Raw genomic sequence first — 11,665 nt, 5'->3', positions numbered from 1 at the left:
TCCACAGAGATTGTACTAGTTCAAATTCGAATTAAGTTTGCCTTAAACAATTGAAATTCGTGATTTCTCCTATAAATTAAATATCTAATTATGAATGAAATACCTAACTTAACTAAAATAAATGCAAAATTATAAATAAAATGCAAGTTTTGTAAAAATAGATGATGAAAAACGTACTAGGATCTCGAATCCTCTTATATCAATCTCCTCTGACTTTAAACTTTATGACTTTGACAATATGATTTAATTATGAAAATCAATATTTTTAATTTGTTCAACAACCACTCTCGAGTAGAATTAAATATATTTTTACACGAGACCTGATTGTATTCTATGATAGATGCGAACATATATATAAAAATGCATTAATGGATTTGTGAATACTTAAAGATAACGTAAAGCATATGGTATATTTCCACCTCATGTCGGAATGTACAACAATTGACACTATGTTTAACTTGTTTTTTATCTTTCGAGGATAAAACAGCCAACAACACTCATACAACTATTGCGCATATAATTGTAGAGAAAATTAAATTTATGTCAATCATTCAAGAATTGAAAATGCATTTTTAATATCAGAAGGAAATAAAATTCAAAAGTTAAATGTTCATTATATAAGTTTCATCGTAACTGAGCACAAAAATAATCTAGCCTAGTATAAAGTCGAAATTAAACAAATAAAAGTAAAATGACATTATCTATAAATTGACGAAACGCAATTAATTTTCCTATGCGCACGGTCTCGTGTCTACTGTGTATATATCTCCTGCTGATCCGTTTCGCGTCTGCCGTGCATCTTCCAATTTCTTGCCACGTATGCGTGTCTTTTTTTTTTTTTTTTCCCAATTCACAGTCCCCAGTCCTTTTTTTCTTTTCCCATTTCGGCCACCAACTTTCTCCTCCTCTATCTCTTATTGTGTATGTGTATATATGCTCAACATATACATATAATCTCTCCATAGCCCCCTGTTGTAGTAGAGTTAAAAAGGTACTCAATTTTCTCAAGGGAAAAATTTATAAGTAAGACTGTAAGAGGTTAAGGATCATCTATTTTAAAACTAAGAATAAATGTTTTAAATTTTAAAAATCAGTTATTTATTAAAAATTATTTATTGATTAATTAATTATATATTTTATTAATTAAATATATTAAAATCACAAATCTATACAATTTGGGTATATATTATTTTTCGATTACAAATAAATTTTTTTATAAGTGTCAATTTATTCATTGGTCACAAAATCAAAAATTTTATAGGTCACAATCTATTTATCGTTCATAAATCACAAATTTCATAAGTCACAAATTATTTAACAGTTACAAATTATCTAATTAATTTGCCACAAGTTATTTCTCGATCATAACTGAGTCACAATAAACTTTTTTAGATTGCATATTATTTATTGGTCACGAATTTGGTCACAAATCAATTAAGCCCCTGCTTGTTTCCTATTATTATTATTATTATTATTATTATTTAGTAAGAATGCATTTTTAAATAGTTGATTGAAGAAGAATGTGTGGTTAAGAAATAAGAAAAATTTTTAGTTTTAAATGTAATATTATTTTATCGAAAAATGTATGATTGAAAAGAAGAGAGAGAAAAATGTATTTTGAAAAAAAATAAGTATCAAACAAGAGCTAAATAATTGATCACAAAAAACCCCACCCAATCCTATCCCATCCCATCCCCGTCGACAACCTCAACCGCATTGCCGCCTCAATTACGACAACCACGATCACTACCAACGCACACCACGGCAACCACAATATTAATAGCAGCCACCACACACCACCTACTACTAGGGCTGTAAGCAAAAATCGCAAAATCTGAAAATCGAACCGAAGTCGCATTTTAGAAACTGTCGGTTTGGTGCCACGTCGACCCGGTAAACGAAATGGTTTTGACCCAAACCAAACTGGTCAAAATGGTTTGGTTTAAGTTTGAAAATTTTAATTGCGGTTTAAAATCAAACCGGATCGGCGAAAAAATATATAAAAATAAAAAAAATAAAAAAATGAAAATTTTTGAAAATTCATCCAAATTAATAGTTTTGTCATTTGTGGGTATTTTTGTCAATTCCTAATTTTTTAATACAGACATATTATTATTATTATTATTATTATTATTATTATTATTATTATTATTATTATTATTATTATTATTATTATTATTATTATCCATTAATCCTAATATATATTTAATAATTTCAAGACTAACATAATCTATCAAAAGCATTTTTCCTCTTCAAAATTTAGATGAACTCCAGTCGACACCCAACACAGTTTTGAGTTATCGGCACCACACACTTCTTTTTCAAATTTTTCACGCTTCTTCAAAATTGAATTGAAGTCCATTATATCAAATCAGATACAGAGATCGTAGACCTTCGGTGATAATATTTGCCACAAATAAAGTTTCAGATCAATAATTTTTTGGAGCAAACTAAGGTAAGAATTTGAAATTAAACGTGTTTCGTAATATCATACAAACGTAAACTTGTGTAATTGTTATGTTTAGATATTATAAATAATTGTTTTATTATTGTGGTTGGTTATTCTCTTTGTTTAATCAATATCCTTTTTTCAGATATGATGATCACGAGGTCTTGTTGGATATCATTATATTTTTTGGATCTTATATCTAGTTTAGTAGACTTGTATTGCAATGTTATTGTATCTTTATTAGCCTAAAAAATGTGAACAAAAATGAAAAAAAAACTATGTTTTAGTTTATTGTGATTCACTTTGATTTAGTTGATATTTAAATTTATAGTAGATATATTTAGCCCCTATTTGAGCCATATTTTCCATATCATCATAATGAGAAAATAGACTATTGGAGAGGAGGTTGGGTCGCACACATGAAATAGCAGGTCAACGAAGGTGGCTGGACTTGTGGAATAACGGTCCAAATTTTTTTTTTTTTGTCCCAAAAATTTGGTTCAAAAGGGGGCTTAATTTGTTTTAGATTTATTACTAGTGAGATATAAATATATATTAAATTCAAAGAATTAATAACATAAAAGTAGACGAGCAAAAAAATATATGGCGAAATCGGCGGTTTAAAACCGGACCAAACCATTAGGTTTAGGTTTGAATTTTTTTCAAACCGTTCAAAATGGTTTGATTTAGGTTTGGATTTTTCTCAAACCGTTTTAAACGGTTTTGTTTGAAAATCTATTAAAAACTGGTAAAAGCGGACCTCTTACACCCCTACCAACCACATCATAACCACCAACCACACAACCAACCACATCGCATCGTAACATCGTGCCATTTGAACCCATCGTCATCTGAACTTGCTGGATCTAATCAAAGCCACCATTGATGTATCGTGTTGCCAGAGATGACGCTATCATCCTCAGAGATTCGAACACGGGAATGATACAGTCAAACATAGATCGTGTTGCGATCAACGTAGTTCTTAGATTGATGGACAGCGAATTGTTGTAGGCATGATGGCGATGCAACGGCTGTGGATAGTGGTGTATGGTAGCACAGTGGCTATAGATTTTTGGATGAGAAGGGTGAAGAGATGGTAGAGGAAGAGAGAATGAGGGGGCACGGTAGAGAGAGAGAGAGAGAATAAGTTGGGAAATAATTAGGGTTTGAGGAAGGTGGATATGTAAAATGATTTAATTTTTGTAATAATGTTATTATTATTTATAATAGTATATTATTATCTGATTTTTGTATTAAAAAATTTCAAATTTGATTGAATCTCAAAAATTTTGGTTAGGTGTAATTTTCACTTTTCCGAAAGCATAGAGGTCCGGGCCCAATTAACTTTTTATTCCATTCCAAGTTCAAGTGCAAAAGCCCGATTTGTTTAACTGCCCTTTTAATTTAATATTTATCTCCAAGGTTTCCTCTTCTCCATATAATGCAATTTAGTCCTTTAGCCCATTCAATTGCAAAACACATGTTTTTCTTCAATTCGATTAAGCCCTTCAATTTTCAAAGTGTGAATATTAGTCTTCAAATCTCCATCCAATGGCCAACTTATCCTTCATCATTTTCCAAATGCTTCAAACTAGTCCATCACTAAAAACAAAAGAAAATTAACCCAAGATAAGTAGAAATTGATAATTTGATAACATGAAAAGTTTAATAATATGGCCTAAATAAATACACAAACGCACTTATCAAATTTGTTGTTCTCAAGTACTTCTCTATTGGCATTCGTAAAAAAAAAAAAAAAAAAAAAAAAAGAACTGGTGGATGCCGAACTAACCCTAGAAAGACATTCTCGAAATGGGATAAAATGATGTTATATATAGTAGATTAATAGCATTGTTTATTTACTATATTAATAGCATTGTATATTTAATATATTAATTATATGATTAATTAAGAATGAATTAGGAAGTTGTTTAATGTATGAATTAATTAATGATTTTTATTTGGATTTATAATTAGGCTGGATTGGAGAAGGAATTAATCCTACGAGATCAAGAATATTTTAATTTACTTTCACAAATCATTGTTGAATTTTTTTTTAACTGTACATATTATATTTTCATAGCCGATTGGATTGAAAAATAAATTCACCGCTGAAAAATTTTGTTTTCATGGCATACAATAATGCTTATTTCTTAAATGTATATAATAGTTCTCATTGTTAATTTTTTAAAAAATTATTTATATTAATGATTTTTAAGACTTTATCACTGCATACATAATGCTTCTTGTTGAAACTCTTTTTTAATTGTACATATTAATGGTTTTTCATGAGAGTAATAATATTAATAATTAATAATAATTATATTAGTGGCGTAGAAGTTAAAAAAAAAAATTTGTTGAAAAATGTTTTGTGTATATAAGACAGTGCTGAAAATCAGATCAATTATGTCATCAATCTTTGCAACCAAAAATAAAAAAACTACAAGAACAAGAAAAATAAAAAATTAAGGGTGCGTTTGATTGCCAATATTTTTCATGGAAAATATATTTTTTTCCACCCAAATGCCTACTTTACTACTAAATCCAATAAAGACAGAAGAAAGAAGCATTCAACGAGTAAATTATTAAATATATAAATACAAAAAGAAGTTTAGAAAAGAGACCTCAATACTATGATTCAATTATTTCAATAATACCATATTTTTGATTTTTCAATATGTATTTAATTATTTCAATAATACCATACTTTTTGTTTTTCAATATATATTTAATTTATTAAAAATTTAAACCATTTGAACAATATTATCATTACTTATTTTCTCAACTAATAGTTAAGATAACTGTACATTTGATACATGTGTTACATATTAAAAAAAAAATGAAATGTTAGGTATTATAGAAATAATTGAATTGTAGCAAGGTTAAAATAGTCCAAAAATGATTTACACTTGATGTGATATTTAATATATTATAAATTGTAGATGTAGATAAATAGATTTTATATATATATATATATATTATGTATACTTACATATAGGTAAACGATCTTATAAGCATGATAAATTGAGCATTAATGACATGCATATCAATTAATTGACGAACCATTTAATTACTGAGACCTATCATAAATTAATTCGCCAATTAATTGATAAGTCATGTTTTCAGTGTTTAGCTTATTGCCAGTAATGAATAATTTTTTTTGTTCTATACAAAAAGATTTTTCAAAGAAAAAATTAGATACCATGAACAAGGCTTTATTTTTAAACGATATACTTCCACATAAATCATTGAAGAGTTCAATATGAATTATCAAAGGGTGTTGTTTCATTGTAGTGCAACTTGTACATTTTGTTCAATTCATTAAAAACATCTATTTACATTCATAGGTTGAGTAGAGACACTTGATGATGCATTCGAATGATTGAATAAAATTGACAAGTTCACGTATGAGCATTCTCGCGTGATTTGAGGATTGAGTACCGTGTTATTGTGAGTTGGTGAAGAGGTAGTAGATAGATGAGAAGGAAATGCCCTGATGATGAAAAAAACTCATTAATCGAGAAGAAGAGAACACCTCACAATTTTTTTCTTTTTTAGAAAAGAACACCTCTCAATGCCTTGGATATCTCAAATTCGACTCATGTTAGCTTAAATCTCAATCTTTATTCTATGTTAACGATTACTTTAATGTGATTTCACTAGAATAAGTTACAAGAGGTAAGAATTGCACCTTGCACTCTTTGTCTGCATGTGTGGAAGTAATTAATTGTAATTTGATTTTTTGAAAAATGATTTTTTTGACAGAATGAGTGGTTAAAAAGTAAAGAATATTACAAGGAAACGTGAAAAATTATTATTATTATTATTATTATTTTTTTTTTTTTTGAAAAATGATTGAAAATAAATACAAAGAAAAATGATTCTCAAATAATCAATTTCAAATAAGAGCTTAGTTACTTTGGATCTTTTAGTAACAATTGATCAAATGGAAGGACAAAAATGATTTACAAAATTCACTCTAAAATTTAAAAACTAAAAAACGTTTGGTAATGTTCATAAACTATTTTATAATCAATCAAACTATTTTTATTTATATATTTCATGGGATCTAAAAGTATTACTTATTTATTAATGATTCATTTCTATCTAATTATAAATTGTTTATAAAAATTTCCATAAAAAAACTTTACTTTGTTGTTTTTGGTGTTAATTTGGTATCTAGTAAAATAAACAACACTATATCTTGGGAGGAACTTGAATGAGAAAAGTGTTATTGATAATTTCCACAATAATTCAGAAATAATAAATGATAATTACCATGTTGAAAATATTTCGTGAATTCATATGAATCCTAACTCAAAGACAACCATATAGAGTTGACAATTTTTATTTTTTTTTTAAAGAAAAGATTGATGATAATTATTACTTTACATAAATAGCATTATTTTTTCGATATGTTAATGGGTAAAATATTGCCAAGTCGGGTCGTCAATGCGGGTTCTTGTCCAAACCCGATCCACCCACAAGCTTTTTCTAACCCTGCCGGTAATTTTTTAGCGTAAAAAGTAGTTTTCAGTATCACTTAAAAAGGCGGCGATTCTCAAGAATCTGCTTCAATTTTCCCTCCAAAATTTTCTTTTTTTCTTAGACCCTGACTCCTCTCAGGATTTATGTGGGCGCCAGTAAATCTCTTGTCTAATTTCGATTCATTTTCTGTTGATTCTCTAAATAATCGAAGTTCTGCTTTCTTTATCAAATTTTGTAATTTCATTTTGGTTTGTCATCATTAATTAAATCGCCCATTTCTTTAATTAGTTCTCAAATCAATGGAAGTTGTGGTATTTACAGCACCCTTTAGTTTTGTGCCTTTTTTCTTTTTTAATTGTCGTAAATAAAATTGCCCCTTATTATCAGTTCTCAAATCAGTGAAAATTCTGTTCTTTACATCATCGTGTAGCTTATTTCCGAGTTTTGATTGGTTTATCATGAATTTTTATCTTCATCAGTTCTTAAATCAATAAAAGTTATAATTTTTTACCTCATTCTGTAATTTCTTTTCTTTTTTTCTTTTTATTATTATCATGAATAAAATTGCTATTTTCCTTTTAATTGGGGATTCTTTTCTTTCTTTCTTTTTTAGCTTGTCTTGTAATATTTTTCTCTTTTTCAAATTGCAGATGAATTGCAATGGTGACGCGAAGCCTAATAAGAATTATTCCGCCGAGAATAATTTGAACATTGATTTAATCAACTCTGCAAAGCAGCCCGTTGGAGGTTATATTTTCTTTGTTAATTATCTGTTTCTTTTTAATTTTTTAAGCTAGCAAATTTTGTAACTTTCCTGTTTATATTAGGCAGATAGGTTTTACTTTTAGATTATGCTGAAAATTTGGAGTCACAGATTATTATCCAACCGAATAATATACGACTATATGGTCAAGCTTTTGTTTTGGCTCAAAAAATAGTTCTCCTATTAAAAAAAATAAAATCACATCATTAGTTTTAAGAATATTCTATATTGTTGACTGTGTAATTACTTGCTTATTCCATGTTCGTGGAAGAGTTTATCAGCCTATTAGTTATTTGCAGAAAACCAAACATTATACGGTAAAGTTGTTTTATTTTTCAATAAATATGTCTTTATATTCAAATAAGAATCTGTGGTCAAAAGTTGTGAGTCCCGTGAAATATGTGGTTAGAATTAATTGTTGAATTTGGCTTAAATTTAAATTTAAATTTTAGCCGAACCTAACAGGGGCAAAGATTGCATTTTTTTATTCAGAGAGACCTCTGTTCTTGGTGATTGTGGAACTAATTTAATTTGAAATTTATATTTTGTTTCAATGGTAAAAGATGCATTGTGGGCTTAGATTGTAACTCATGAGAAAATTCAAATGTAGTGTTGAAAATTACCATCTTTTAACAATGATTTATTTGTCTAAAAAGATTGCCTTTTCATGCTGAGGATAATTATTTTTGTTTTAGCATTCTATGTTATATATAATCTTATTGCAGTGAATGTTTATGTGGGGGTGGAAAATCCGCGACTTAAATTGCAATAAGTTTACTGTGATTTTGGTTATGAATGTCTGGCTAAGCTTAAAAAGTTCAGTTATAGGTAATTAAGTTTTAAAACGAGCAATTTCTTTGATTGATCAAGATTCGAATAAAGCGAGTTACTTTCTATGAGCGTTTTTATGTAAAAGTAGGAAAAAGTAGCATAATAGAGGATTATCCGTGACTTACACCAAGGTATTGACAATGATTTTTAAATCTCGCGGAACAAATACAGAATATGATACTTAAACAAAGACATATCGGCACATGTTTAGAAATAGTATTTACTTAAAAAGTCACTTTTACTTTTTTTAAACTTAGCCAAACATAATGCTCTAAAATTTCAGATGATCCCATTCCATCTCTTTTATTCTAATACTAATCCACCCACAGTATCTTTACCATATAAATTATGTTATTTTGCTGCTTTCTTGATTGTTTAAGTATGAAAAGAAGAGAGTATAAATTGTGAAACAGGATAAACTCTCATTTCTAGTATTCAGCGAGCAATCGTGGGAGCATTGCCCTTATTGATTGGAGATCTTTAAGAGGGCACGCTCTTTTCATCACATAATCTTCTGAGCCTGAGCATAATTTTCTTAGTTATTTTAGAAGCTGATATTATTCTCCATTTTTTGTTGTCCATTTTACTTTCACAAGGAAAGTTTCAACAGAACTGAAAGTGAGAAAAGGTCGTGGTCAATGATTAACTTTGATTCTTTTCTTTCATTTGATTCTTTTCTTTCATGCTAATTTGGACTATAACCTCTGTTCTTCTTTTGCAAGAATGGGTGCTTGAAACTTCATGTCATAATCTTTTGCTTAATTTATATTTTTTTGAGATGAGGTTGGTAGATTGATATTGGCTTAGATTACAGTTTTTAGTAAAACTGCACTGGTTTCACACGTATGAAACAAGGGAAACATTTATAATGCACAATTTTCAGTCTTATGAACCTAGTGGACTTCGGCAGAACGAGAACAGGGCTATGAAAACAGAAGAATACAGAGGGAGATCACTGCAACTAATTTCAAGTTATATAAAACAGAGGAAAAATAGAGAAAGGAGAAGCAACTGGAATATTTCTTACTTCACAAGATTTCTTTCACGATTGTCTTTTTTCATACATCTGTTTTAGGGCATATGTTTGTTATTTATACAAATTCCAACACACACTACAAATTACATATTTAGCCCTCACTTATTTAACAAATTTCATTGACTCTTTAAATAAAAGCACATTACACATTAACATATTTAGAGTGAACCTGGATAAGGTGATATTGCTAGCTTCAATCTGGTAGCAATAACTTGGTGTTTTTCAGGTTCTGGCCATGGAGGATTTACATCATTGCGTGTTGAATCCATGAGGGCCTGCGGTTTGGCAGCTCGTATGAAGGCTTCTCGAGGAACTAAGGGCAAGTCACATTATAGTAGAAGTGAAGATCCTTCTCTGGTCCATCATCCAGTTTTGCAAAATGGTATACATCTTAAGAGAAATTCTCCGAAATCTGGCTGGGAAATCAATGATGAGCATTTACTTGAGAAGTACAATGAAGATGGTAAGGAATCAAGGACTGAAAAAAGGTTCAAAGTTGGTAGTACAACTGTAAGGAAACTTTTTATGGAGGATAGAATTGATGAAGTTAAACAATCAGATGCTGGCCAGAAGCATACAGACGATACAGCAAAGTTGTTTCTTGCTTCTAAAAACTGCTTTGCTGGGTTTGGTTATGCCAATTCTCAGGAACCTGGAGAGTTATCACAAGCCACTGCACAGGACCAGCTTTGAAATTTTGTGGGCCTTTAGGCCAACTTCAAATATGGGGCCTTGGGCCTTAAAATCTATAGAATTTTTGATAGGAAAATCAATAATTATACTATTACCGTGAATGTGTTTTAGAAATTATTTTTAAATAGATACTATAGTCAATCTATTTAACCTTTCTTCCGAAATTGTTGATGGAGGGTAGAATTTTATCAACTTCAACTTTGAGAAGTTTTTCTCAGCAAATGCAATCGTAGAAGGGTCAATATATTCAAGCAACCCACATATTTGGAAAATCATAATCCATCAATTTTATATAGTATAAAGCTTCAATTGCCTTTGTGGTCTCTTAATTCTCTTTTGGTAAACATTTTCTCACAATTTGAAGCTCAGAAAATAACTTGTACCTATCAATATCAAATTTTTGTCGTGCTTTAAAAATTCTTCAAATTATCACATCAATACTTCAAAGATTTATCATTTATAATTTCATATTTTTGAAATTGCTCGAACCTTGACTTGTAAAAAAAGAAAAAAGAGAGACTGGTCAATTATATATAAAAAAATTATCAACTCTAAAAGAATCTTCAATTATTTCATATTGAAAACAAAATGCTCTATCTATGTGATAATTGTGTTTTTGCACATTCGTTTAATATCTAAATAAGATTAAATTTTGATTAATTGGATGAATTTTTATTCACAATTATGTAATTATTGTTTTTGTATGTTTTTGTAGATAAAAATCACCTAAGGTAATAGAACAAGGTGAAAGGAATTGAAAAGGAACCAAAAGTGTACAAAATTGTGAAGTTGGAGACCAAAATGCATAGTTTCCGAAAGTTCAAGGACCTAGAATTGCAAATTTGGGGGCGTAATTGAGATAAAGTCAAAATTCGAAGACCAAATTGTACAAGTTAAAAGTTGGGAGTTTGATACAGGTACATAATTTTTTGTACATAATGGGTGCCTGTCATGTGGGGCCCCCACCATGTGAGTGGAGGCACCCATTATGTATAAAAAATTATGTACCACAGGCATTATTCTAAAAGTTGAGGGATCTAGTGTGAAAATATGGGAGGACCTGAGCTTCAAATTATGAAAAATGGGGGAAGTGGCAATGTGGCGCCCAGCTGCTGCCAACTACAGAATTTGGGCACCATAGCCCCTTTTTGACTCCGCGGTGCAGCGTTTCGGCTCGAGGACTGTTTTAAATTATTTTCAAATGCCCAGGGACTGCAAAGTTTTTGGGTTTTAATATAAAAAACCAAAGTTATGATTCTTCTGCCTCTTCCAGCTGAGCCGGCTTCTGCTTCCTCTTTTTCATTTCCTTTTCCTTTTTCTTTTCTCTTTCTTTTTCTTTTATTTTTCCCTCCATTATCTTGGTATTTTTGGGAAAAATCATAGAATACATCTAAGGTGAATAAAT

General features: G+C 29.5%; 1 protein-coding gene across 2 annotated transcripts; it reads left to right on the top strand.

The window, feature by feature from the left end:
• Positions 1 to 6,989: 6,989 nt before the first annotated feature.
• Positions 6,990 to 10,452, top strand: LOC111378811. 2 transcript variants are annotated; one of them, XM_023002081.1, is made up of 3 exons: positions 6,990 to 7,092; positions 7,588 to 7,684; positions 9,794 to 10,452. In XM_023002081.1, the coding sequence occupies exons 1-3, from the start codon at positions 7,081 to 7,083 to the stop codon at positions 10,258 to 10,260; spliced, it is 576 nt and encodes a 191-aa protein (XP_022857849.1). In that variant the 5' UTR covers positions 6,990 to 7,080; the 3' UTR covers positions 10,261 to 10,452. The 2 variants fall into 2 exon arrangements, with proteins under 2 accessions (XP_022857849.1, XP_022857848.1); XM_023002080.1 differs by having other exon boundaries at positions 7,058 to 7,248.
• Positions 10,453 to 11,665: the final 1,213 nt, after the last annotated feature.

The sequence above is a fragment of the Olea europaea genome, unplaced genomic scaffold (genome assembly GCF_002742605.1).
Source record: "Olea europaea var. sylvestris unplaced genomic scaffold, O_europaea_v1 scaffold187, whole genome shotgun sequence".
Classification (NCBI taxonomy): Eukaryota; Viridiplantae; Streptophyta; class Magnoliopsida; order Lamiales; family Oleaceae; genus Olea; species Olea europaea.
The sequence above is the reverse complement of the archived record's forward strand: the minus strand, read 5'-3'. Positions and strand labels throughout refer to the sequence as shown.